This window comes from Centroberyx affinis, unplaced genomic scaffold (assembly GCF_046629955.1).
Source record: "Centroberyx affinis isolate AG114_WGS23_722 - 3 ecotype Tasmania unplaced genomic scaffold, CSIRO-AGI_Caff_v1 ptg000687l_1, whole genome shotgun sequence".
Classification (NCBI taxonomy): domain Eukaryota; kingdom Metazoa; phylum Chordata; class Actinopteri; order Beryciformes; family Berycidae; genus Centroberyx; species Centroberyx affinis.
The window spans coordinates 57613-85000 of NW_027279308.1; the positions used below are offsets into that span (position 1 = coordinate 57613).

General features: G+C 41.5%; 4 protein-coding genes across 5 annotated transcripts; 3 read left to right on the plus strand and 1 right to left on the minus strand.

The window, feature by feature from the left end:
• Positions 1–3207: 3207 nt before the first annotated feature.
• Positions 3208–6104, minus strand: hddc2 (HD domain containing 2). The gene is made up of 6 exons (XM_071519331.1): positions 6025–6104; positions 5099–5220; positions 4742–4844; positions 4497–4565; positions 3882–4020; positions 3208–3400 (listed from the first exon to the last, which is right to left on the minus strand). Exons 1-6 carry the CDS (start codon positions 6097–6099, stop codon positions 3243–3245), a joined length of 666 nt encoding a protein of 221 aa, XP_071375432.1. The 5' UTR covers positions 6100–6104; the 3' UTR covers positions 3208–3242.
• An 822-nt stretch (positions 6105–6926) lies between these two features.
• On the plus strand, positions 6927–8355 carry cenpw (centromere protein W). The gene is made up of 3 exons (XM_071519352.1): positions 6927–7084; positions 7199–7312; positions 8159–8355. The coding sequence occupies exons 1-3, from the start codon at positions 6992–6994 to the stop codon at positions 8183–8185; spliced, it is 234 nt and encodes a 77-aa protein (XP_071375453.1). The 5' UTR covers positions 6927–6991; the 3' UTR covers positions 8186–8355.
• A 4313-nt stretch (positions 8356–12668) lies between these two features.
• Positions 12669–15265, plus strand: LOC139643993 (R-spondin-3-like). The gene is made up of 6 exons (XM_071519336.1): positions 12669–12984; positions 13484–13675; positions 14087–14227; positions 14375–14521; positions 14696–14881; positions 15134–15265. Exons 1-6 carry the CDS (start codon positions 12900–12902, stop codon positions 15136–15138), a joined length of 756 nt encoding a protein of 251 aa, XP_071375437.1. The 5' UTR covers positions 12669–12899; the 3' UTR covers positions 15139–15265.
• Positions 15266–15498: 233 nt separating this feature from the next.
• LOC139643991 (E3 ubiquitin-protein ligase rnf146-like) lies at positions 15499–19287 on the plus strand. 2 transcript variants are annotated; one of them, XM_071519334.1, is made up of 2 exons: positions 15499–15852; positions 16506–19287. In XM_071519334.1, the coding sequence occupies exons 1-2, from the start codon at positions 15614–15616 to the stop codon at positions 17611–17613; spliced, it is 1347 nt and encodes a 448-aa protein (XP_071375435.1). In that variant the 5' UTR covers positions 15499–15613; the 3' UTR covers positions 17614–19287. The 2 variants fall into 2 exon arrangements, with proteins under 2 accessions (XP_071375435.1, XP_071375436.1); XM_071519335.1 differs by lacking the exon at positions 15499–15852 and adding an exon at positions 16033–16049.
• Positions 19288–27388: the final 8101 nt, after the last annotated feature.

The following is a 27388-nucleotide window of genomic DNA, read 5'->3' on the forward strand; positions in this document are numbered from 1 at the left end:
TCATGTTTCACCCCAGCTGAGCGTCGCTTGGCTTGCCCTCTTATCACCAGGGTTGTAAGTCAACAAATCTGCTGTGAAACCACGGCTGGCATTCCCCAGGCACAAAAGAAAAAGGTCATTAACTTGTTAATCATTTGGTAAAAAAACCCCGCAGAGAATGCCTCTATTTTTTATTGCTGTTATGGAAGCGATGTAAAGATCACATAAAGGCCACAGTTTAAAAAAAGAGTGTCTGTTGCTATGTAAATGCAGCCTAAGTGGAAACAGCCATGTTGTACTTGCTAATCTTTCAGTCCTTTACTTACAGTACAGGCTCAATCTGACAGTGCTGCTCCACTTAGCATCAAAACTCTTCATCATTACCACTGTTACCTTTTACACCAAATAATACAAAACTACCTTTATAGGTTATCACTAGAAATATTATCATGTGTTTGATAAAAAAAAATATATATGTTACTTTTTGACTAAGGCTCAGTCCTGTAAAAAAAAAGTAAAAAGTAGCTTGTATATACCCGTTGATGAGGTCAACCCAGAATTCCTGGATTGGGATGTTTTTAGGGGATATTCGTGATTTAGTGTAAATGGCTGGTTTTACACAGAAACAGGAGATCATGCTTCTAACTTTTTTGTTGTGCAGATCTGATTGTTTCATGGCTGTCTAAACAGAAAACACTCAGATGCTGTTACTGTAAGTTTCTCCTTGTTTGGAGAAATATAAGAAAATCAACTCTGCGGCACAAAAAAAAGATCTTTTGCTCCTGTGGAAATCCAGCCTCGGTCATACCAATACTACTTTTTAAATATGGTCTTTAAAAATCATTGTTGGACTTCAATACCCAGTGTCTCCTGTTGACAATTAGACTGGGGGCTGCTGGGATTTGGAGTTTGTAGGGGAAAGAGAGGAGAGACGTTATATTTTATACTGTTACTTGAATGCTGGATCATACTTACTGCACTAAATCTACACAGACACTGATGGTTTGATCTAAGACTCTATGATTCATTCATTCATTCATTCATTCATTCACACTACAGGACAAAATCCAGTCTTCTGCAGACAGCAATGAAAACACCATATATGCCACATGCAGTGAAATATGGGCAGATATATTTTTGTGTAAATCCCACCTTTGTGGTACAGTTTTGATTTTCTCATGGCTTCCTAAACAGGGGGAAAACTCATGGAATCTGACTTTCCTTGTTTAGTCCGCCATGAGATGATCAAATCTGCATGCAGAAAATTACATAATCACATTTTTTCTGTTCCTGTGTAAATGCAGCTGAGGGCTTGGGACCACAGTTACGTCTGATGCTGGAGATTAAGAGAGTAAATACAAGGTTGTACACACTGTTCTGTACAAACGCCTTCACTCCAACACACTTTAGACTGCGGACTTCTGTTTTAGTTTTGCTGTTTTACAGACTTAAGCTGGATTCACACAGGAGCAAAAAAAAACAGATTTTAACCCTAAGTGACCCAGATAACCCCGACGCTAACCCTTCGCCATGTGTAGCATGCACTGAAAACATCAAGTCTGAGTCACACAGGATCAAAAATCAGATTTCCTGCTTCTGTGTAACGGATACACTATGTATAACATGACTATATAACAACTGAGACATAACTGTAATGTCAAAATACCTGTAATACAAGCCTCGACTGTTATGTGACCCTGAAATCCAATGCACAGCAATTATTTAGTTGGACTGCAGCCACACAAGCTCAGAAGATCTGACTTTTTAACTCTTCTTGGTGCAGAACTTACCTTTTTATTGCTGAGAGATTGCATTGAATCTGTTAATTTTTACAGTTTAGATGGGAGCAGAAAGGATTAAAAATCAGATTTGACATTTTTGTGTAAATGCACCCTTTTTTTTTTTTGCTTTTGAAATCTGTTTTTTCTGGCCACTGCTAAACTTCCCCATCAAAGTAACCTGCTTTCAGTATTTAAATAACCTATTTTCTGTTTCTGTTTTCTCATTTTGTCTTTTATGTTTATTTTTTTTTTTTTTTCTTTGCTGTGGTTTGAAAACATGCCTGAGTTCATTTCACTTTCAATGCAGTCAGTCCATGAAGTGGACTCTACACAACATTCAAACACTGAAAGACCTCAAGCATTAGCAGGTCATGTCTGACCTAGAAAATAACTGAGCTAATGGATGCTCTTGCCATTGGCAATACTGGAATTTATATTTTCATTTTTAATTGATTGGGTGGAAACTGAATTGATCTCAGCGCTGTTTTAAAAAAAAAAAACTTAAAAAAAAAAAAAAACACAACCAAGATGAGCTTCAGGAATTTTACAAAGGTTTTTACTAAAATCCTGAAATGTTCATAAAACCCAAAGACAGAACTGTGGCATTCCAATAAAATCAAATAAAATAGCATCGTTTTAATGTTTTCCTGTATTATTACAAGTATACAGCATCATAAATGCATTATAAATAACTGTATTTATGGCTGATGTATCAATATTAAAGATTGTTTGAAACCAAATCACGCATTTCAAGGATCACTGTTATTACACTATGGGATCTAGTGGCAATATTGAATATTGTGGATGCTCAGTAAAGAAAATTGAACGTACTGAAAGAAAATGTCAAACTGAACAGAAATAGCATGACAACCAGACAACCAGTAAATGGAATAGTGTGCAACTGAAATTCTGTACTATACAATTATATGTAACAATTCTGAAGTAAAAACTATTTGAACATTTTGTTTCTTAACGGAGAACCAACAACCAGCCATTTTCTAAACATCTTGCCCTCCAGCTGTGCAAGTAAGTTGTTAAAGTAAGAGGTATGTAGCAACTTATAACGTAAAAACTGCCGAATGATGTAATAAAATATCTGGGAATTATCTGGGAATTTATTTACAGTTCTCAACCCATTTACAGAGACATTTGTCTATTTTGGGGTCGTTGACTTGAAGACGTTTGAGAACTCTGTATGATGAAACAGAAAGGATGAAAAACAACAAAACATTATGGGGGAACAGAGGATGGAAAATCATCCTATATAGTTCTCCTATAATAAACACCTCAAGAGTGAAGAGAGGAGGAGGAGAAACGAGGAAACCCCCAAGATCCAATTCTCCACAGCCTCCCATCACATGCCTGCTCATGTGAGGTGTGTGTGTGTGTGTGTGTGTGTGTGTGTGTGTGTGTGTGTGTGTGTGTGTGTGTTATAGTCCAGTATCTCCCTCCCTCTGCTCAGGAGGAGTGTGTGTGTTACAGTCAGGAAGTGTGTGAGGGGCTGTGTGGCTCTGCAGACTCTGCGCTGGGGGTCTGTGACTTCCCAGAATGCTTTGTTCCGTCAGTATTGGTCATGTGATCTTTTCTCTCTTCATTCAGAGAGCTGATGAACTGGAGCACATCTGGGTGGTGGAAACGGCCTAATAGGAATAAGAATAAAAATAAATGAAGGCAGCTTGGATCCAACCCACTGAATTGCTCATTTTTGTTTGCATTTTGCTTGTTGACTACACATACAGTGGACATCAAAAACCTGCACACCATTTGAAAATGTAGACTGCCTTGAGGAATGAAAAAAACATTAAATCAGACTACTTTAATTACATTAAACCATGGCAAATACAGTAGGCTACTAATTTCTGATAATGTATTAAAAAACAAACACCTTTTGTTGCATCACTATACAATAAAAAATAGAACATTTTAAAGCGTGTGTACACTTCTCATCTCCACAGTATGGTTTTGAATTTCCCATTTCAAATGCCTGGTTCACCTCGGGAGGCCGGATCCAGTGAAGAAGACAGAGAAAGAAACGAAACCGAGAGGAAGGCGACAGAGAGAGGGAAGTGATTGGGATTGATTAAGGAAGCAAAGGAGACAGAGATGGAGGAGGAGCCGTACCGTCGGTGGAGTCGAAGAACTCCTGCAGCTTTCCCGGCGTTCCCTCTAGCTGTTCGTACTCATGAGCCTGCAGGATCATCTCTAGAAGGTCAAACTGCTTCACCAGCCTGGCCTCTGCACTGCTCTGGGTCTCGTACTCCTACAGATTACATACAGTACACACAGATTAGATAACATAGGCACACACACGTAATAGCAGACACAAATACACTTCAAACACTGATGTAGGCAAACATGAAACAATACACAGAGGAACATAACCAGGAGAGATTAAATCATACCGTTTTGTTAGACTTGTTATTTAAATAGTTCGATTAACAGTCTAAAGCTCCACACACAAACCAAGGATGTAAAACCAAGGCAGCAGCACATAACAGCATACATATATTCATATTCCCGGGACTATAGAATTACTACTGTGATGTTCATCCTCCAATATACTATATATACACACACGAGCATACATGCCTGCCTGCCCCACGGATACAAGAGAATGTAAGCACAGACGAGACACACACACACATCTTAGATCTGGTAACTAATTAGAGCAGTTTGTCATATAATCAGCTAGAAAGATGAACTGTATGACACACACACACACACACACACACGTACCTCCCAGAGTCCATAAAGCTCCTGTTTGAGTCCATCCTGCAGAAGACCTGTTAGATGTCTCATGGCTTCCTGAGAGGAGAGGAGAGGAGAGGAGAGGAGGAGAGGAGAGGAGAAAGGAGAAAAGTCCTTGAAAGTGCACAACTCGATTGACCTGCCCCCCCCTCTCCTGTGTGTGTTTCATCCTCACTATAATACAACCGGCAGCCTGAACAGACTCTGCTGTGTGTGTGATGTGAGTCACTTGCCTCCTCTCGCCTGTGTTTCTCTGCTTTGCTGATGTTGTCTGCTGGAGCGATATCTCCCACAATGCACTCTGCCATGTCGTGTACCAGGGCAAGCTTTATACACCTAGATAGATAGACAGACATACAGACAGACAGATGAACAAACAGACATCTTCTGGTTCCTTAGTAACTCCATTTACATACTCCTCTCTCCTCTAACATGCCTCCTAGATTTCTACCTACAAATGGATAATTGCATCAGATCCAGTGTATTGGTAAATATCTGTAACAGAGTACGGTAGCCGTTGCTTGGAAGTCAGATTACTGTAATCTTGTTAATCCCCAACTCGATGAATGAGAATGACCAGGCAGACTCACCTGTCCTTGTCCACTGTGGGGTCGGTGATGGTCAGAGACATCATGGCCATCCGGTACATGTGGTCCGAAACACTCTCCGGCTGCTTCACCTTCCTGTACACCCACCCGGTCCGCGGGACCCTCTGGAGTTTAAATCAAACACACAAGTCATCAGTGACAGAGAGAGAGACAGAGAGAGAGAGAGAGAGAGAGAATGATGTTACATTACCCATAATTGACATTACTAGTAGTATCAATTTGAAAACATTGACTCCATACTGGTCAGTAGAGATCAACCCTGTGCCTGGGCGCCTTATATTTTCGTGGAAAACCTATCCATGAAGCTGATTATGAGCAAAATGTCTGTTTTTTTGGGGGGGGGGTTTACATTTTTTATGGCATTTTTTTTATGGCATTTTAGCTGACGTTCGTATTCAAAGTGACTTCCAATGACTGCAACAGTAGAATAAGATTAGATGACCAATATTACAAGCAACCAATAATAATAATGAGTCAGATAAGGCAATACACTATATTTATATAGGAAATCATGTACGTCTTCCCTGCCTCACTGTTAGGTGACTGGAGTAAGACCAAAGTCAAGTGTTTTAATGCTATGTGGTTCCAGCTGTTTGCACTGCAGTAGTGGGTACAAGGGCGTTTTTCTTGCTAGAGTTGTTACGTGTGTGTGTGTGTGTGTAGGGGGGGGAGGTATCCCTCTTATTAGCACAAAACTCTGCCTTTATAAGCTGTAGGTTTTAAGAAACTGTGAGAGGGGAAACTGCAGTATATCTGCCAACTATCTCTCCCTCAGCCTGCCTGGATACAGCTTTAGCTTCAGACCATCCAGATCCAGAGAATCGGTCTCAAACTTTTTTTTTTATCGTTTTCTTATTTCGATAAAAACTAAATCCCCTGATAAGTCGCCAAAGTAGCAGAAGTCTTACTTTGAGCTGTCCGATAAGTTTCATAAATTTCAGCATATTGCTCATGCTGGTTGTGTTGTTCATGGAGGCCGACATTTGTGTCTGTTGACCCGGTAGTGAAAAATCACGCCGGGGTCAGACCATGGATGTATTAAACTAGGGGGGGGGGTCAGACTGAAGGCGTCTGATAGTGTAGTTGCCTGATAGAGCCGCTAGGCGGCAGCATAAACAACGCAACTATGTGGAGGAGTAAAACAAGAACCAGAAAAAACCTCTGGATAGTGGGTTGTCTCTGGTCAGGATGTGTGTCTGTGTTGGGTTATAGAAGGCTTGGGTAGGTGTTGTTAGAAATAAATTTTACAATCTTAAAGAATTCCTATGAACTTTAATTGACATACTTAAATTACATATATGACAGTAAATCTGCAGAACCTTAGCACAATTTTGTACGATCTGACTTGTGGCTGGACGAGCACTACTCAACAAGAATTTATTAAATACCACATAAGCAAAGGCTCGCATTCATGGCACATATGACCAAAAACTAGTATGTTATTGTGATGCATGTATTAGATAGGGGGTGTCGGCCAGTAGAACAATGCTGTTGCATGTGAAGTATGCTGTTATTTGCGATGTATTCAGAGATTCATTTTTTATAATTCCTTTGTGTAAGCACTGAAAAAGCAGAGCCTGTTCTTTACTTTTATTTTTTGAACTTACTGAAATATATTTAACAACAAATATTGTAATACTTTAGTAGACTTTTAGTGAAATTCTTTGAACAAACTTATACATGGCACTGATGGCACTTCAGAATTTTTGTAATCTTCATTTAATTATCCACATGATGGCGCCAAATTAACTCAAAGAATTTATTTACACATGTGACCTCATAATATGCGCCGGAAATAGGCAACGCGGGAGATTGAAAAACGTAAACAAACCGTTGCTGTCGAAAATTGTGCCATTAAACCATAAATTTGCCAAAATGATGAAAAAGGCACCCAAAAGTAAATTAAAATCTATAATTAAAACGAAAACGAAGACTCGGGTTAATGTGGGGTCGACGGCAGACGCGATGGTAGGTAACGTTAGAGTTAAACGATCCACAGACTATCCTTTGTTTGCAAGTGTATAGTTAATCCTACCAGGCTAGTTACCTAATTAACACATTTTCTCCTCATCTTTTCCTCAGCTTGAACTGATAACGCTGCTGTTTGTGAACAGTCTGGCAGAGGAGGCGAGGGCCAAAGCTTTCGAAGAGAAATCGGCAACGATCAGAGCAAAACATATCAGAGCAGTCTCCAAGGTCGGTTGGGGGGTGTTATGGATTTGTCCGTCCTACATAACGTTGTAAAGTCGCATAACGTCAGTGTCACCATCTTCTTTGTATTTTACTCTTCTCAAATACTATTTAACGTTAGATAGCTTGTAAATACTTTCTCAAATACCAATATACTGTAAAATAAACGATTGTTTGATGTCTTTGGCTCCACTACGAACCACTAATCCCTTAAATAACATTACATTTACATCAATTCACATTAATTCCCCCCATAAGTCATGCAAAATCCCTTTACAATTAGTTATGGGAGTTTTTCATGCAGGACACCCCATCAAAACCCCTTAAACACCTCCTTAATGTTTGACTACTTACTTTCCATTAATAACTCATTAATAGCCTAACCCTGTAAACCATACACAAAAAGCCATTAAAAGTCCCTTAATTACTAGAATCTCCATGAATCGACCCACAAATAGATCCTGATACTAACCCTTACTTTTTTTAAAGCCATGTTATTTTTAACGGATAATTAATGGTTATGTAATGGATAAATTAAGGACATTTCAGGGATACAGTTAAGGGGTTCAAATATCAGAGACATTGCAGCGGCCAGAGGCTTGCTGCACGAAATACATTAGACTGTTTTAGGCATGACGTTTTGAGGCGTATGAGATAAGTAAAGGCTTTTTGCCCAAGAGGCACTAGTTGAGCAAACATTTCCTTTATAGTGGTTTAAATCCAGAATTAGTAAGGTTGTAAAATGACCCTTTTCTAATGACTCAGTACAGTATAAAACTAATATATAACTAATGTATAACATCAGTGGTAATATGATTAGACCTTTTGGTTTTTTTCCCCTCTTATCTACAGAAAATGCTGAAAAAATCAAGAGGATGAAGAGAGAGAAGTGCATCCTGCATTGTTTCTTTTATATGAAAGTTTTGTTACTTTGCTTCTGAAAAAATATTTTATTTGTTGTTTATTTTATTTGTTTATTTCTTGCACCAACAAAGGCCCTGTATCTATTTTCCTGTCATAAGAGTTTATTGCCCTTTATTAAATTCTTGTGAATCTCATGATGAGTGTCTGAAATCCTACATGGTGTAGATAGGCTGCAGATGGGGTAGGAGGTTAATTAACATACCTTATACCAAGGGTTCACTTCTAGCCTCATACTTTACACCTCTCAATGTAACTCACAGCTCACAATGCTAAAAAAAACAAACATGTGACACTCCCATTTTAGACTTTTTCAGGTGTGTGTCTTGAAAATTTCAGGCCGAAGGATAAATTAAAGGATTTAATGTTGTGAATATGTTATGCCATCACAAATGATTTGTAGAAGCTGATGGATTGCATTGATTTACCAAGAGGCATCCTAAAATAGACATTACACTTTATAGGTGTGGTCACAAAATAGCTGGTTGACTGATTATGGGGCTTTGTGAATGCTGGTGGTAACCCATAATGCTGGAAATGGTTACTATTTAACAATAATATAACATGCAACCTGTGAGCAACGACTGCTCTTGCTGCTCTTTTCAACTTACAGTACACTCATAAATAAGTAAAGAGTCCTATTTTGGGAATGGCAAGAGCTTTGTCAAAATTTGACCATTAAGTCTCAAACTTTATTCTCTCATTATAGAGATATGATTTTTTTTATATATGTACAGAAGAAACCCATCTTGTCTAACTTTCTTTGTACTGTTTATAATACAGATCAGTCTTACATTATTTTCAAATCATCAGAACTTGATTTGCACAACAGAGGTCACTGTTTTCCACAGCAAATGGAAAACCTTTACTGATTCACAATGCTGTGAGATCTCATGATTAGTTGTCATCCTATCAGTATTCCTGTTAATCAATTGGGTAATGAAAAATGTTTCCTATCCAACATGGGTAAAAATTCTCCTGGCAGCTGATAGCTCTCCTGGATCAGACCTGAAGACCTGGAGGTCTCTGCTGTTGATGGGCGCAGCTCACAGCAGCACTGTTTGGACAGGATCACAGGTTGGTGGAAGAGATAGCAGCCATAAAAACACCAGAGAAGGAACATCCATGACTGCCACCATCAGTTCTACCATATCAACCCTACAGAAAGCCTGTGATTTCCAGATTGGACTGTACAGCCATAAAAAAACTCACCAAAGTAGAAGCTATCAACCATGGACAACGTTAAGCCACATTCAAAAAGAGAACATGGGCAACTGATAAAGGTTTTTCTATCATTTTCTTAGAATGTAGGAAGGCTTGAGCAAGAATTTCTGTAGAGGTTTCTGAAGACATGTTGTTGATCAGAAGCTTTGATACCCCTGTTACACATAGCACAAAGCATGCTACTCCACTAGAAGAGCTTCCAAATATCTCCACCTCCCATCTCCCTCTCCCATAATTGGTCACGGTCAGTGTTTTAAGCTGCATGCTTCACAGCTTCTTCACTGAACAGAGGCTCAGCCTCCTCCCAAATTCCTCACTTCTTCACGCTACATAGATTATCCGCATGTCGAGATGTTATCCCGCCCATTCCTTATCACGATAGGGTGCTTGACAGCAAGACATTTGACTTGTTAGGTCTGCGCGCGGTGAAAAGGTCAAAGCTGTAATGTTAAATTGTTCGATCGGGTATTATCTTGTGATTTATCATTGATAATTTATTTTAGTGTGTTCCATTTCAACCCATCTTCTGCTCCACCAGAGTCCTGACAGCAGGTTTTCAGGGTGAACTACAAGCTATTTATGGGTCAGTTTTACAGTGGACTCGCACAAAAATATTTATTGAACTAATTAAGATCAAGGTGCTTCCAGAAAGCTGAGAAAAACTGCGGCACTTCTAATTTGTTTGTTCTCATCCATATGGTTTAGATTGGTCCCTAAGTTGCTCCTTGTTATTCCTTTCTCTTTCGTTTACTCCCTTCCTCAGTTTTCTCTGCCTTCATCGTTCTACTCTCTCCCTCATTCTTTCTTTCTGTCGGTGAAGATATCTCCTGGCCTCCGCCGGTTATTTTCTTCAAGAATCTGATCTGGCACCCCGACGAGCGTAGCCTTGTCATGTTTATGTTCGCAGTCAGTTGGGGGGGGTTACTGGGTTTGTTGAGCCCCACCCGTCTGACCTTTGAACCCCTGACACCTCTCTCTCGGGGGTCTAACCGTCCTGCTATCCTGTCACTGATTCACATATTCTCATGACAGATCCCCCTACCATAAACAACACACACAAACTACAAAGCTGCTTTCACTCAAATCATCTTCCTCTGTTATCTCTTCTTTTTTCCCCCTGTTTCATGTCTACAGCTGGCAGGTACTTTTTTGTTCGTGACAAGAGAGGTAAAGGAGAGGTTCTCTCCACTCTCCAGTTGGTTGCAAAATCTAGTCCATGAATCTATTGCATGCAGTTTGATGGATGATATCGCCATCCAGCAGCTGGTCATACATCGAGAGGTTCCACTGAGGCGTTATTCTATCTTTCTCCTCTCTAGGTTTACTCTTGTTCTTGAGGGAGTATAGAGCAACACAGTCTTTTGCCTTTAGCAAAATAAAGAAGCAGCCTGGCCTCGCCGCGCCTCGCCTTCTTGGTGTGTGTGTTCGTGTCGGAGCACCTGTTGACAATTTAAGCCAGCGTAGCCCCTTCCAGCTCCCCTGTCTGGCAGTGTGTTTTAGCCCTGTCTCTCGCAGATAAATCAGCTCCAGTGTAAAATCCCACTGCAAAGCTCCCGCTGATTCCTCTTTTGACACTTTTCCAGACAAGCCAAGCACTAAGAAAGCACTGCAGTCCATTTTGGCAGAGATGTTATTCTGATAACTTGCTCTGCCTTTCTTAATAAAGAGCACATGCTTTTGAGTGTGTCACCATCTCCCCGCATGTCTTTGCTGTGAGTAACATTATGTCTGTGAAACAACAACATAACAAGAAATGAGCCCATGCCATCTGTCACACACACAAATTTAGCCTATTAGCTAATAAAATAATTTTCATTTGGTTGTACAAGATCTGACAGGCATTCAGGAGAGTATGGACCTAGACACAGAATCATGGGCTGGAGAGTGAAACCAGTTCCAGGAAAGAGAGTCTGTTGCATGAAGGGAAACTCTGGAGAGTTCCCATCTGTTTTGGAGAAGCAGATCAAGAACCACAGAGTTCCCAAAACAGGCGATAATACACACCGGGATCCCAAACAACATTCTCTCTGGAGGACCAAACCTTTCGCCACCTTTCAGCATTTCTCTGGGAAATCACAGATCCGTCCTGACACCTCCGGCTCTGTTTTGTTTTCTCGTTGGATGTGATCAAATCACCCTGCACCATTGGTTTTCATTTCCTGAAAACCGTCCTAATGGAAAACACACAGGGTCCAAGCGTGGCTTAAGTTGAACTAAATATCAAAAGTGGGGGCACATGGGAATTGCAGTTTTTGTGCAGTGGATTTTTTTTTTTCTACCCTCTTGCATCATCGTGACTTAATAATAATAATCCAGCCTGTGTGAGTTGACTTTGAAAGGCTGGTGTTGATGTTGTGATGAAATGACTCACAAACATAGTTATGCTTCTCCAGTTTAAATGGAACCAAATGAGGAGTTATTTTGTATTCATATCACACACTCACCCTCTTTCCATTAGGCTGAGGAGAGGGTATATGATTTAATGTTATGACATGGCATGAGGAGAAGATACTGTAGGTTGGTGCACTGGGTCTGCTGCACTAAACTCTAAATAAAACTCCTCTCCTTAAAGGAATACAACAACTTTTTGGCAAATACGCTCCATAATCCACCTACTGTTGTGCAAGATTGGTAGCAGTTTCACTTTTTTGTGTCTTGTGTCTTTATTTCAAAGCACTAAATACTGAACTCTCAAAGGTGAAATTATCACCAACCTTCTCGCCAGATAATAATAAGTTGATCACATGGTTTATTTGCCAAAATGTCAGTGTATATCTTGCACAATTCTCTGAGCTGCAACCTATTATTCTGTTTTAGAGGGATCATAATAAAATGATCTGCTCCAGCTTTATACGCTTTAGTTGGAAAATAAACAGGACAGATACAGATTTCCAGTAAGTCAAATTTTCAAACACAGACAATATTATTATAATCAAATTCTGTATACTGGTGTAGAGCAAGAGACAGTGGGAGTAATAATGGATTGAGAGGAGGGTCGAGAAAGAAGAGGGTTAAGGAAGAGAGGAGGGTGAGAGAGACAGAGAGAGAGAGACACAGAGAGAGAGAGAGAGAGAGAGAGGTGTGTGTGGGAAACAGACAAGCCCACAGCAGCTAACCCAAACTTTACATTAGATCTGGGTTGCGACTATCATATGATGGTTTCTCTTATGTTTGCATTCTTCATGGCATTCTGCCGGCTTGAGTGACCTCATGGAATGCACATGGGATTTTTCCTCAAGAAAACATTTAGCCTGACTCTACTCTGCTCTCTATTGCTGTCTTGCCCAGGCTGGAGTCTCCTCATGGGTCCATAGGAATTAATTTCGTGGAACAATTCAGAGACTTTCATTTTATTCATGCCATGGGATTTGGGATGCAGTGCGAGGCAACTTTCCTGATTGGATAAAAAAAAAAAAAAAGTTCAATGCCATACTGAAGGTGAAGGAAAATGTGGGTGCCATCGTTAATTTGGATTCTGAACATCATGAGTCTTACAAAAGGCCAAGATAACTCAAAGATTCTGCGATACAGACGTAAGTATTCAAACAAAAACTTGTCATCCCCCATCGCTTACATAGTGGTCGATATGGTATTTGTGGAGTGCTTTTTATCTTTCCCCGTTTTTCTACTAGTGGTAGATAGTAAATAGTAGACAGCCACTACATATGGAGACAATAAGCGTGTTCTTTCAGCTTTCAGGGAACAATCTGGTCATAGATTTCCATGGGTTAAACCCACTTGCAACCTATAAATTAGGAAGCTTGGCTCTGAGGATTGGCTCTGCTCTCCTGTTATTATAAAACCAAGAACTTAAGTCACTGGCTGTAATGTTTTGGATGGACTGTAAATCCAGCACATAGCACTTAAGTTCATGTGTTACCCTATTTCATCCATATGAGCGCAGAAACAACTCATAAAACTCAGTCAGTGTTGCTGGAGTCACTCACAATCACTCAGGCTCCCCCTCCACACACACACACACACACACACACACACAAGCACTTATCTCCATGTACCTCTACTCCATGACAGGTAGCTCCGCAGTGAGCAGACTGTGTCAGGCGGGCTGTGCCACATGCTCGGCCCTGAATGGCTGTCTGTCCTGTAAGCCCCGCCTCTTCTTCCACCTGGAGCTGGACGGGATGAGGCAGAGGGGGGTCTGTCTGTCCTCCTGTCCCCGCGGTCACTACGGCCTGCGCTCTCCACACATCAGCACCTGCACCAGTAGGTACCACTGAACTTGTGTAAGAGTGGTGAAACAATGCTTTAGCATGTTTCCAGAGAGCCTGAAAGTGAGGCAACATGGAATTAAATAGAACTGATTTTGTAGAACCAATACTTGGGATAACAATGGTTTTAGATGGCTTACTGCTGATTATTTTACCATTCTGTTTAGCTGAGCAAACAACTCAGACTACTTCATTTGGTCCATAGGGGTACAGGGTGAGGCTTTGAATACCCACCTTTTGCTTTTTTTCTACTAATAAATAAAACCAATTAGAAGATTAAATCCTCAGTGAATGTTGAGGGAAGGAGAGGAATCAAAATAAGATTCACGAGGAACAACCAATGTTTTGGTGTCCTGAGACTGTGGCCGCTCTGCCCTAACCAATGCCCATTCCCATTGGCTTGCAGGGTGCAAGGAGGACTGCGCCTCCTGTTTCAACAAGAACTTCTGCACACGCTGCCGTCCTGGACACTTCTTGTTCCGGGGCAAATGTGAGGACAGCTGTCCGAACGGGCTGACGGCAAACACCGTACTGCGAGAGTGCATCGGTAAGACTATGTGACAAAAACAGCTCAATGTTATTTATATAGGGTGTGTTTGTGTGTGTGTTTGAGCATGCACCACTAAAATAAGATCGCCCACTATGTCAGGCAAGATACAACACATTGTAGGATCTTTATGTCCTTCTGTTTCAGAGTGTCCTGTAGGCTGTGAGCTGTGTGTAAGGAAGAACATGTGTGTGAGGTGCAGAGCGGACCTGTACTTCCTCCATGGCCAGTGCCATCCCACCTGTCCAAAGGGATTTGAGCCTGATGTACAGCTGATGCAATGCAACCCCCAAGGTAAGAGACTGTCAGTATTCCCTTCCACCACACACCTGAGCTTTCAGACACACCGCCGCTCATGAACTATTACAATATAGAAGTCTGTACATTTGCACTTCCATTATACATTTATAACCTATAGCTTCACTTTTCTACCTGTTGCCACCTGTGAGTCTCTCTCTCTCGTCGTAGTGCACTGTGAGGTCGGGGAGTGGGGGGAGTGGGGTCCATGTGTTCGGAAGGGCAGCCTCCGGGCCTACAGGAGGGGAGAGGAGACACGCACACGAGACGTCCTGCGCTCTCCAAGTGTCTACGGTGACCCCTGCCCCCATGTCTCAGAGTGGAGGAAGTGTGTCATCAAAAAGCAACGGAGTCCAAGTAGGCTTCAATAAATGCAAAGAGAGATGCTTATAAAATATTTGCTGTATCAGTGATTGCTGCACTTTTGCACATTGTTGTAGACTTGTTGCACGTTATACAGTGGCCGCTAATTTAAATATAAGCAGACTGCTTTTGCAGTTTGCCTTATACAAATGTGACCTGCAGATTATATCAAAATAAAATGTAGAAAATAATTGTAAATTGTAAAAATGTATTAATCTCAAATTATATTGATCTTTCTATTCCTAGGATGATAGCAGTCCAACAGAAGATGACGTAAAGAAGGGGACAGCTCATAAGATGAAAGACTCCAATAACATTCATCTATATCTATAAATTCAACACCTTGCTGTTGTAACATCACATGGACTTATCTGGACCTGAGGCTGAAAATTCAGAGACATTTCAAATGGATAATATGCTAGTCTGTATAGTTGATGCCTGTGGTGGCCAGCTGGGATAAAAAAAATATTTGTTGAACTGAAATATCATTGCATAAACTCAAGGTAGTCCACTGTATGTCTGAATACAACTTGCTTAATGGACTACTGATATGAACCAGACAAACATTATGTCTATACTGAGAAAAAGAAATCCTCGTTTCCTAACTTTCCCCAAAAGTGCTGTATTTTCTTTATTATCAATACCAAATGACTCTGACAGGTCTGGCTTCTTTTTCTCTCAAAGCCATTAAGTTTGACAGTTACTGTCCGCTTAGTAGGAGCATAGATGTACGTCATGTGCGCAGCTATTTTAGATCTGTGGAGCATGTACACGGACATTGAAAATGGCAGAGGCCGATCCAGATGCTGTGCAGTTAGTTGGACTTGGCTGGAGGTGTGTTCTAAAAAGCAACGTAACGTTAGTTATTCCTTGGCATACGTTTCAGTCTTATCGAAATATAAATGCAGGCTTATCACCATCTGCTGTTCTACTGAGGCGGCGTGTAAAGGTATCCTGGCGGTTAGGTGAGTATTATTACAAAATTAAACTTAGCAGCCAGGAAGCAGACTGCCATCTAAAATTAGCTAACAGGCTAACTACACAGGCAGCTGGAAAGTTAACCTAACGTTAGCTAGGTAGGTGAACGTTAGCTTGGCTCTGGTGACGCTAGCTTTGTTTTTCATATCACAGACAACTTACCTGCCGGCCTGTCAAATAAAAGGTTTGTTCTTATTCACACCGTTGCCTCTAGCATTGTTGTAAGTGATAAAACCTTTCTTGATAGACTTCAAACTATAACTGGAAATTAGCGAGCTAGCTAATGTTTGCTAAGCAGTAGCTGGGTGGGTGTGTCAGACAGCAGAAAAAGGGCCTCTGCTTTTTGTAACTCATTATAATGGACAAACTGGGGAAATGCAGGGATGCCAGCCAACTTATACATACTGTTAAGAATATTAATTTCACTGATAGGGTTTTTAGAGAGCATACTTGATGCTATCTGTGTATGGAGTCGTTCACTGTCATCAGACCAGCGCATGTCAAGTGAGGACAGCACCAAATCACATGCCTAATATATGAGTTGTTGTTGTGACCCAGTTAGCATTTGAGAGCATGCAAGTTCATTACAGTGTCCATATGTTGCCAGATCCGGTGAGATAGTGCTGTTTTCTCTCCCCAGCATGGCAGGCTGTGAAGAAGTGGACCTTTCAAAGAATGCCCTTGCTCCCTCTAAGTTGATAGAGGATGTAGGAGATACTTGTACTACTGACTCTCCTTCCTCCACCTCCGCTCTGGAGTGTGCCATCTGCCTGCAGAGCTGTGTCCACCCCGTACGCCTCCCCTGCTGCCATGTCTTCTGTTTCCTGTGTGTAAAAGGTGCCTCCTGGCACAGCAAGCGTTGTGCCCTCTGCCGACAAGAGGTCCCTGAGGATTTCCTGGAGCGGCCAATGCTCTTGTCCCCTGAAGAGCTGAAAGCAGCAGCCGCGGGGGTGAGCCGAGCAGGAGGGATGGGCGACGGTTCCCATGGAGACTACGCCTGGTACTATGAGGGGCGTAACGGCTGGTGGCAGTATGATGAGAGGACCAGCCGCGAGCTGGAGGAGGCCTTTGCCAAGGGCAGGAAGAGCACCGAGATGCTGATCGCAGGGTTTCTATACGTGGCCGACCTGGAGAACATGGTGCAGTATCGCCGTAATGAGCATGGCCGTAGACGCAAGATAAAGAGGGACGCTGTGGGTATTCCCAAGAAGGGGGTGGCAGGGCTGAGGCTGGACCCTGAACCTACCCCCATCCCCGCTTTACCAGTTGTTACCACAGCAACAACAGAACGTGTAAGCTCAGCTGATGGAGCGGACACTGCTGGCCAATCACAGTCGGCGGGCTTTGGAATTATGGTCTCTGTTCCCCCAGTTAGACCTCCAACAGTCCTGGGAGGTCATCTCGTCAGTCCTCAGTCCTCCACACCCTCCTCCCTGGAAGAGTCTCTCTCCCAGCTCCTGATCAGCGAGCCAGAGGAGGACGAGGTGGAGGCGGGCGATGAGGGGATGAATGGCAGCCAGGCATACGAGTTTGCATCAGGCAGCAGTGAGAGTGAGGAGGAAAGGCATGGGTGGGAGAGAGGGAGAGCGGAAGTGATGCCACGGCGAAGGCACAGGCAAAGACTATTAGGAAGGCAACTGAGGGAGACCCAGCCAGACAGAATGCCTCCAGGAGGCGGGCCGTCCAGCTCGACACTCAGTATCCGCTCCCGTAGCCCTGATGGACAGTGTACTGTGACCGAAGTCTGACTGTGGTAACTACAGACCACAGTTCCTAAACTCCTATCAGTTCAGCAAAAAAAAGCGTCATGCGACATGCCTCTCTAACATGTAATTAAAGCCTTTTGTTCATCAAAGGCTATTTTTAGCCAGCAATATAACCTGTAATACATTAGGGAAGTGATGCACAAGGTAATTTTTTGGGCAGCATAGTTGTGCAAAGCTCTCAGCAACAGGCTACAAAGTGACACACAATAATTGTTTTTTTTTCCTGGCAAAGCAATGTTCTTATGAGATTAAAGCAAAGGTTCTGAGGCAACTCCTTCAGCAATGTTGTCCATTAGAATTGCCCAAAAATCTCCTCTGTCACTGCCTTTACATCAGTTTGTGACATAGTGCAATACAACATACCATTCTCTCCTCTCTAGTATTTTGAGCTAATTGATATGGCTTGATATTTTTGTAAGATATTTTTTTCTCTTTTTGAGTGATGGTGAAACAGTTAAGCTTAAATGTAGCATCTTATGTTTAACAGTTACAGAGGGCTAAAATTGCTTACTTTTCCCTGCTTTGCTGATTAGATATTTGAACTGCAAGAGTGCTCATTCAGCACTTTATTAACTGTGTAAAACACAGAGTTTGTACGTGTGCTTATGTCTGTGAGTGTGTGAGGGACTCTATTTTAATCTCAAAGCAAAAGTCTGTTTTAATAATGACGTGTGTTTGTGTTGGGTGCTGAAAAGCTACTGGCAGAACCACTGGAAAGTATTAGGCTATATGTAGAGAGACAAATTTGGATTTCTATTTCTTGTCATAGTACTTTCGATAGGGCTATTATCAAAGCACCGGGATTGACATGTACTTTCACTTGGAAGAACTTGAGTTGTCCTCACACAGTTTGAGTCTCTCTTTTGCTCCAGCTGGTTTTATTTTAACTGTCAACTTTTCATTGTCAGTGTCTTATTATCTAAATGACCTAAAACAAATTTTCTCTGTGTGGTGTTACCCCTGTGGTGTTTTGTCAAGTTATTAAAAGTGTTTGTCTATAATTTAAAATCATATGTTGGCAGATTTGTGTGTATGTGCATGCTTGTGTGAAGAGTGGAATACATACCAGAATTGTGGGACGTTCTGTGGAAACAGAAGTGGCTCTGTTCCACAGGCCTGCTTGCAATGTGTATCCTAGTTTTACTCCGAAAGTAGTGTACCTGTAAGAGTCCACAGGATGGAGCTATTGCATTAACTTATTCAATAGACCTTGTTGTTGGTTGTAGGTCTTGATGGTCTACAGTATAGAAGTGGTTCCCTGTCTGAGAACTCAGGGAGAAATAAATAGCCTATTGTAATCCAATCAATTATAGACGTTTCCTTGTGTAAAGAAACTAAAGCAAATGTCATCAACTCCTGACCTGCTTCTCTATGACTTTGAATAGGTTTGATTTGTTTTTGAACTACCGTTCAGTTTGTACAAATTTGGCATAGAAAAGGTTTACAGCAAAGACCAAATATATCAACTGCATTTAAGGTTGAAGTTTATACAGTTGCCCTCTTACATTTATTAAATACTAATCACTTGGTTTCTTGCTGCAGTAGCTGTGCCTCCATCACTTCCCCCTATCTGCATATCCAGATGGTGCAACACAAAGAAACAAAAGTGATCAAAGCACTGTATCTTTACAGTGAGATACAGGAGAAAGAAATGACAGGGAAATTTCTGATTTTGAGGAATGATTGGCAGTATCTTAATGGAAACCTCGGAAACCTCTCAACTATTTTTTTTTTTTTTTTTTTACAATCATTTACTACTACAAAGCATAAAATAATATGTCATTGCATAGTATCCTTTGCACTGATGACTTAAGTTTCCCAAGAGAAAATTGGATCACTAGGACCCTGTCTGTCACAAATTAAATGTAGCGGTCCTACCATCATGTTAGCAAAAGAAATAAGCATCTTTCAGGCTTACAGTTGGTTCACAATATCTGCAACGTTTTGTGTGACAAATATAAAAATAAATTTTACGCACATTCAATGCAAAGGATTATTCTGTAAATTACTGAATAACTCCAGTTTGACAACGTTCTTTAGGGTGTCCGCATTCTTCTTGCACAGTTATTAGCCTTGCCGCTCATTTTCATCCTTTTGCCCAGAAATAGATGCAAGTGTGACTGGGCATGATAGATACACATAAGAATACAATCAATAACATCCTTACAATAATAAGGAAAAGCCAGAAACTAGGGTCAGGCCTGATGTCTCAGTTTGTTATTTAGTAAATGGTGTTAACTTACGAGATGATTTGTGTTTTTGTAATTTCGTTCTCTAGACAACATGAGCGATAACCTCTTTTCTTGATTCTGTCCTGTACATGTAGGCAAATTCAATACAATAATGATTACTTCTACAGTCTTCTTTGTGGTTTTGGTTTTATCATGTGTTGCCAAGAAGAACTGAGCAGCCATGATTCTTTCAGGTGTCCACCTGGCTACACAGTTATTGGTGATGACTAAAGTATGTTACTCATGTATGTGATGGTTGTTCCAGACATTATGGGATAAGAGGAGACACTGACAAAACTGTGTGAGCACTGCTACCAATGCAGCTGGCCTGCAGGATTCACCAAATGTGGCAAACCACAGGCTCCGTGTGTTGAGTGGGATTGTGACTTGCATTAGAAACACTGTTTAATGAGCCAGACTTTGGCTGGTGTCCTGTCAGTGCTGAAACAGAGCTGTTTACCATTAACTCCAGGGAGGTGGGGGGAAAAATGTTGACTGAAGAAGTTCTTTTGGATATACATTATAATGTTTGTTTTAGTTATATTAGAGCAGCTACAGCCTATTTTGGAGGAAACATGCTCAGGCCCATCCTAGTTTAACACATCCATGGGACCATCCACAAAAAAATCGCAACCACAACTACCAACATATCTAAATTCACGGTCTCTTCCTTACAACAGGGCTTGGTCAACAGTAGAAGTGGTGATTCTATCCATTTAATTGAAATGAATGGCAGACAAAATATTTTCATGAAATCATCTCCCATGACAGAAAGAGATCCACTTCCGTCTTCAATGGGATATCTGTAGATGAGAAGTGAATCCATAAAATTAGTTGGGGATATACTGTATGTTATGCACTCTCCTACCCTATGTGTGTCTTTCTCTCTCTCTCTCGCTCTCTCTCTCTCTTTTTCCTCTCTTTCCCCAGGTGTTGCCAGTCAGTCTGATTAGCTGCCTTGCTGGCACCTTTGGGTGGTGCCTATAAACGCTCCCGGAGGAATGATCCTGTGGGGGCAGAAAGAGAACAACATGTCTCACTGCAGCATGTGTTTTTGGTTTTCTTTATGACTTTTTATATTGTTCTTTTGTTTTTGTCTTTCCCCTTGAGGAAGCTGGTCCAGTAGTCCAGTTTTTGTGGCTTTCTTTGTTAGTTTAGTTTTTGTCTGATGGCCCAAAGTGTGGTTGGCGCAGGAATTTCCCTTCCTTTTGATCTGTTCGACTGAATCTCCTGACCCTTATGACTTTGTGTTTCCACATTTATGGTTTGTTAAAATAAATAAAAAAATTGCAGTTTTTTCTTTAACTTTGGTTGTCTTATCTTACGTTGTGGTCCTCTTGTGATATGGAGCCAAGTTTTAGATGTCATAACAATATACCTCATTAATTTCAAATTGATTTCACACACTATGCTTCTGTAGCCATCTCAGCAGCTTCACTGTGCTTGGTGATGTCCACCAGAAGAAGATTAGAGACATGCTGTCTTAGGTCAACAGGTTTCAGCATTGCTATAATGATGGCCTACATCACAACCTTGTGGTGTCACTTCCGTTTTCTGTCAAAGTGTAGCACAGGGAGCTTCATCCAGCAAAAAGATATGTAACTTTTTATCTAGTTTTAATTCCTCAATGCAAATCAGATTTGGATCTTACAATCCTCATTTCAATCTTACACTAATGGCGATATACATTAAGTTATCAAGCAGTCATAACATCATGCATAACTCTATTTGTGTGTGATTGATTTCCGTATGGCACTCAGCAGCAGCACACGCATGATGTGCTGTACACAGACACATCAATGGCGTGCTGTTTATTTTGAAGGACATCAACTCCGCTGACATGCTTTGAGACACTGACAGATTTATACGAGGCAGTCGTGGAAAGACAGACTGTATTTAGATGGAGTTGGTAACATACAGGGTGGTACACATACAGACAAAACATGTGATGCCAATATGAAGGACACCAACAAAGAAGAGCAGATAGATGGAGTGATGGTGAAAGAGGAAGAGTGACATGTTTTGTGGGTTTAGAGAAGAGACAATGTGTGTGTGGGTGTGTGTGTGTGCGTGCGTGATGTGAGGTCAACGACTGCTCTTGGCCTGGATATGTGTGTGGTAGGCCACACATAGCTCCCAGCCAAATATACAGACAGACAGGAGACATGAGTAATATAGGTTTGCAGACATGTAGCTGCCCTTTTACTGCCCAATACATCCCATCATATCCTGGTCAAATGCCTTCTGTACCCTCCCGCTTCACACCACAGAAAATACACACACACGGTCTCCAATCCCTCCAGAAATAGTCCCGTCATACATACCCTCGTCTCTCACCACCCGGAGGATCACAGTAGAGAATTGTTGTTGTGTGCATTATTTATGACCTTGTTTTTGTTGAGCAAGGTTGGTTGGTCATGTCGATTAGGCATATGTGTACTTATAGAAATTCATTTTTTGTATTTAATTGAACCGTGTTCATTGTGTAAGAAAACAAAGATATCTAGGCTAGTTCATAGATGTATTCACTTGTCAAACTTGTCATACTGTATATTCACCTCTGTGTCTGTGTTGGTGCATAGTACTGATGTAGCCATCATAGAGGTGACACTTCTGACCTGCTTGATGCACTGCTGCTCCACTGCTAGACGTAATTTTAGTGAGCGTGTTCTTTCCTGCGTCTGTGCGTGTTGTGTCTATACATTTACGCACGCCATGTGTATTTCCAGCGATAATGCTGAGATTCACAGACGAGGTATCTCACTGGTGCAGGAGCCAGCAATGACCTCATCCCTACTGTAACCATCATCGGCCTAACACCATTAGTGCCTATCATATGACACGCCTCGCTAAGCCTGGTGCTACTGAACCATTAATAACACTTGCGTGTCACTTCATTGCTATGATGACTCCTGAAATCATACAGTTTGTAGTCCAGGTATTTACCATTTCCAAATGCAGCACCATATGATTCCACCATCTCTTTATTTTTAGTTTGCATTCTATCCCGTCTGTCATCTAATACAAGACAAGACAAGAAGGTATAGAAAGACAAGATAAGGTATAGAAAACGGAGCAAGCAGTATACACTAAGGCCACTTTATTAGGAACTTGGCTAGTACTGGGTAGGATCCTATGGAAGCCCATTCCCACCACTCAATAAAATAAAAAACAACTCAATTGTGGGGTTTTTTTCACAGTTCTGACTATATCTCAGAATTCTGAATTTATATCTCAGAGTTCTGAGAAATAAAGTCAGAGTTCTGAGATATATAGTCAGAATTCTGAGATGAAAAGTCAGAATTGTGAGAAATAAAGTCAGAATTCTGAGATATAAAGTCAGAATTCTGATAAAAAAATAAAGTCACAATTGAAACCACTTTTGTCTCCAGAACAGTCTGAATTCTTCGAGGCATGGATTCAACAAGGTGCGGGAAATGTTGATTCAGTAGTGTCACTTCCTGTTCCTGCAGATTTTTCAGTGGCACACTCAGTGCTTCATTTGTAAATGATGAGGTCCCGGAACACCAAGGGGTCGGTGTTCCCGCGAGTCGGTATGGAGGGAAAAGGTTCCGGAACATATCAAGACAACAAGCGCATTGGAGGCACGGTGGTGCTCAGTGCAGCCATACAGCTTACTGTAGACCTAACAGCCTAAACATTACTAAATGACCGACTATATGACCTTAGAGCGCGGACTACTGGGGACATATAACAATATTTTATTATTGCATAGGCTACATAATGCTCATTTTCACAAACCTGCCCTTCAAGTAGTAGACTAAAGATATAACCAGCAGGGTTTGTAGCCAAATCAGTGGTCTGTCCACGGACCATGGTCGCTAACACGGACCACTGATTAGTACCACTAGGGGTGCTGAAGCTAGTGGTCGGTTGTGGTCCGGACCAGTCAGTGAGTGGTCTGTGGAGTGGTCTTTGTGGTCCTAATCCACCTTCTCCCTTCTCTCTCCTCCTTTGGCCTTGGCCTTTGGATATAACTGCATTGTGCACAACATAAAAATGCCCACATAGACTACTATGAGACATCCTAATCATACATAAAGGAAACTGCAATGGCTTCAACCATTTACCAGAGAAATTCTGGTTTGAGTAGTTACGCATCAATATTCAATACAAATACTTTAATAGGATATTGATTTTGAATGTAGGAAACAATGTCAGCGAATAATGCAATAAAACAAGTCGGCCTAAATGCGACACTCAGCTGGACCGTGCTGGTTTTGAAATGCCCAGTGATGTGGCTTACAGCCCTTCACGTCAACCAATTCTCATGTTATTACCAATTATTTCTGGACACTCAACATAACATGCAATTGCCCGCATATTTAACTGTGGGGCTTACAGGTCCGCACTTCAGTTTCGCAGTCATCTATGCAAATATGAATTTTCGATCCCAGCAGAGACCTAATAGATTACAGAATATGCTAACACATTTACAAACAAAAACAAATCATGCTTACCTTGTCTAATTTTCCAAAATAGTCCACACAGCGGACATATGGACAGCAAATTCAACTTTTAGCCATGACGCTGTCTGAAGTTTACCATAACACACTCTGCAGAGCAGCTCACTCATGTGTGAATTGATTACTATGCGCTTGTTTTTTTTTCTAATAGGGTAATCACCTGTCTTCATATGGAAATGAGACCGTTAGGTTTTTGGAAGGGAGACGAAAGGAAAGAAGAGTCAACTATTGTGAGTATTACATGGCAGACAAAAAAACCCCAAAAAAACCTTTCATGCCACCAGGTGCCGGGTCCACGCAAATAGGTACCAGAATGCAGGTAGTCCAAAACTGCGAGATGCCGGATCCTGTTCCGGCAGGATCCGGCACAAATTAAGCACTGGGCACACTCATGCAGTGAACATCCTGTTCCACCTCATCCCATACTGGGTTGAGATCTGGGGATTGAACTGAAGTCACTGTCATGTTACTGTTACTATCTTGAGATGGTGCGTGCTTTGTGACTTGATGCATTGTCCTGCTGGAAGTATTCATTTGAAGAAGGGTAGACGGTGGCCATGCAGGGAACAGCAACAATGCTTAGTGTACCAAGGGGGCTAATGTGTGCCAAGAAAACATTCCCTACACATTACACTACCACTACCAGCCTGTACTGTTGACACCAGGCAGGAGGAATTCATGAAGTCATGTTGTTTATGCCAAATTCTAACCCTGTCATAAACATGTTGCACTAGAAACCAGAGTTTTTCTACTCTTCAGTCTTCCAATTTTGGTGATCAGCCCTCACTTAAGCTTCATCTTCTTGTTCTTAGCTGACAGGAGTACAACCCAGCATGGTCTTCTGCTGTTGTCGCCCATCTGCTTCAAGGTCGATGAGCTGTGTGTTCTGAGATGCCATTCTGCACGTCACTGTTGTACTAAGATGTTTTTTGCATACTTGTGTCCCACCAGTTGGCTGGAACAAGTCTCACCATTCTCCTCTGCTCTCTGTCATCAACAAGGCAATTTCACCCTCAGGACTGCAGCTGACCAGATGTAATATCTGAACACTGTAGTGTGCAGAAATCCCAGGAGATTGGCCAATCTGAGGTGCTAGAACCGGCCCGTCTGGCACCAACCATCATACCACGTTCAAAGTCACTTAAATCATACGTTTCCCATTCTAATGTTTAGTCAAACAGTAAGTGAACCTCTACTAATGTAACTCACTGTCTAGAGCAGCGAGCTGTTTGCATAAATAAGGAATTGTACCTAATATACGTATAATAATAAAAAAAAACCTAATAGTAAAAAGGTTTTTAATTTTTTAAAAGGTTTCATTTTGTTACTAAAATGTCAGCAAAGCTGAGGAAATCAGAGTATTTTTGGCTTCTTCTGCATCATAGAAATGCCTTTTGGCTTTCTTTTTTCTTACATCTAATTAACAGTCTCTGTGGTAATACAGTTCTATGTGCAATAGTGATATGTTCTTCCTTAACAACCAACAAAATGAGCAGAAAGATAAATCCAATGTTGATTAAATTCAGAAAAGAGCGAATTGGTGGATAGATAGAGGAAGAAGAGAAGAAAAAAGTGAGAGTGAAATAGAGTTACTTTGCTGTCAGGACCCCCACAGACCCACACATCTATTTAATTTCCCTCCTTCACTTTCTCCCTCTGTTGTAGACAAACTGTCAGTGTTATAGTGGAAATATTCATATTGTCACCAAACAATTGCTCCTTGACTTCACTTTTAGTGTGTTGTGAAAAATGCTTGCAGAACTAGTTTGTGTGACGGACTACTTTGATGATTAGTGGGTTAAAGCATCCATAATGGTCAGCATCATAATCATAATGGTAACAGCAATAAAAGCATTTTGGTTGGCCACAGCACCAACAAATATTTCAAATATTCTCCACCAGTCTTATTCCAGCCTGTCATTCCCCCTGCAGAGCTAAGATACTCAGGAAACATCAGTCTCCCTTGTTCTCCCAGCATGCCACAGTGAAAGCAACCCACTGACCCCAGCTTCATCTTGCCTTTATTCTTGAATTTGTCTGCCTTATCTGTCTCCCTCTTCCAGTCCAGTCCTCCACCATAATTCATCAATGACACAGCATCATTGATACAGAGCAATGTGTGTGTGTGCAGCTGGCTTTGGCTAGCTTTTTGTTCAATGCACTTTTGTGCTCTGTGGTGAAAGTGTGCGTGCCTGCTTCTGCATTAGTGTAAGGAGAGCATGTTTGCATGCGTACAGGACCACAGAGTTAGGGTTAGGGTTATTGGAGCAGCCATCGCTCCCAGACGGCCGTTCCAATGAAAGCAAATTTGACTGTCATTCGTCACACGTTAAGTAGTCCACTATAGTCACCTCTGCCGGGCAACACCAGCTAATCCCACGAGAGCACCCCGCTCTTGTTTTGAAAACCGAGCCCCGCGGGTCGCCTTTCAAAGGGGAGATTTTTGGGCCCCATTCTATTTTAATGGAGAGGGCTGAAATTCTCAAGGACCCTTTAGGGTCCTCCCGGCTGTCCTTGATGGTCCCACCTCTTGTACTGGATCCTGCTGCACTCATCATCAGGCATTTGAGATGGTCATTTCAATGGGGTGGATACGGACACACTGACAGTTCGGACAGGTGGACGAAGATAGAACGAGTTAGATCGTGACACTAGCCCTAGTCCGACAGATGGGACTTTTTGTACTTTGTACACAAAGTGGGTGAAAAATGGAAGTGTGGAGAGGTGGGTTTCAAAAGTACACCTATGGTCTAAAAGGCTTGACCCCTAAATTCATAATTTAAGCTGTCAACACTCCAGGTAGAAGATATACAGCTTACAAATGTCCTGCACATTGAAACTACACAGGTGTTCAAGAGTAGGCTTGGCAAATATGTAAATTTAACAGGACTAGTTTTCTGAAATCTTTTAATGTGAGAGAAAAAGTGAAAAGAAACTCTACGCTTTTCTCACTTGTCAAAAGGTTTTGTTGGTACACTGAATGGACAACTAAATGAGGGTTTGATCTGCATGAAATGTTTTGTTCTAAATCACATAGGA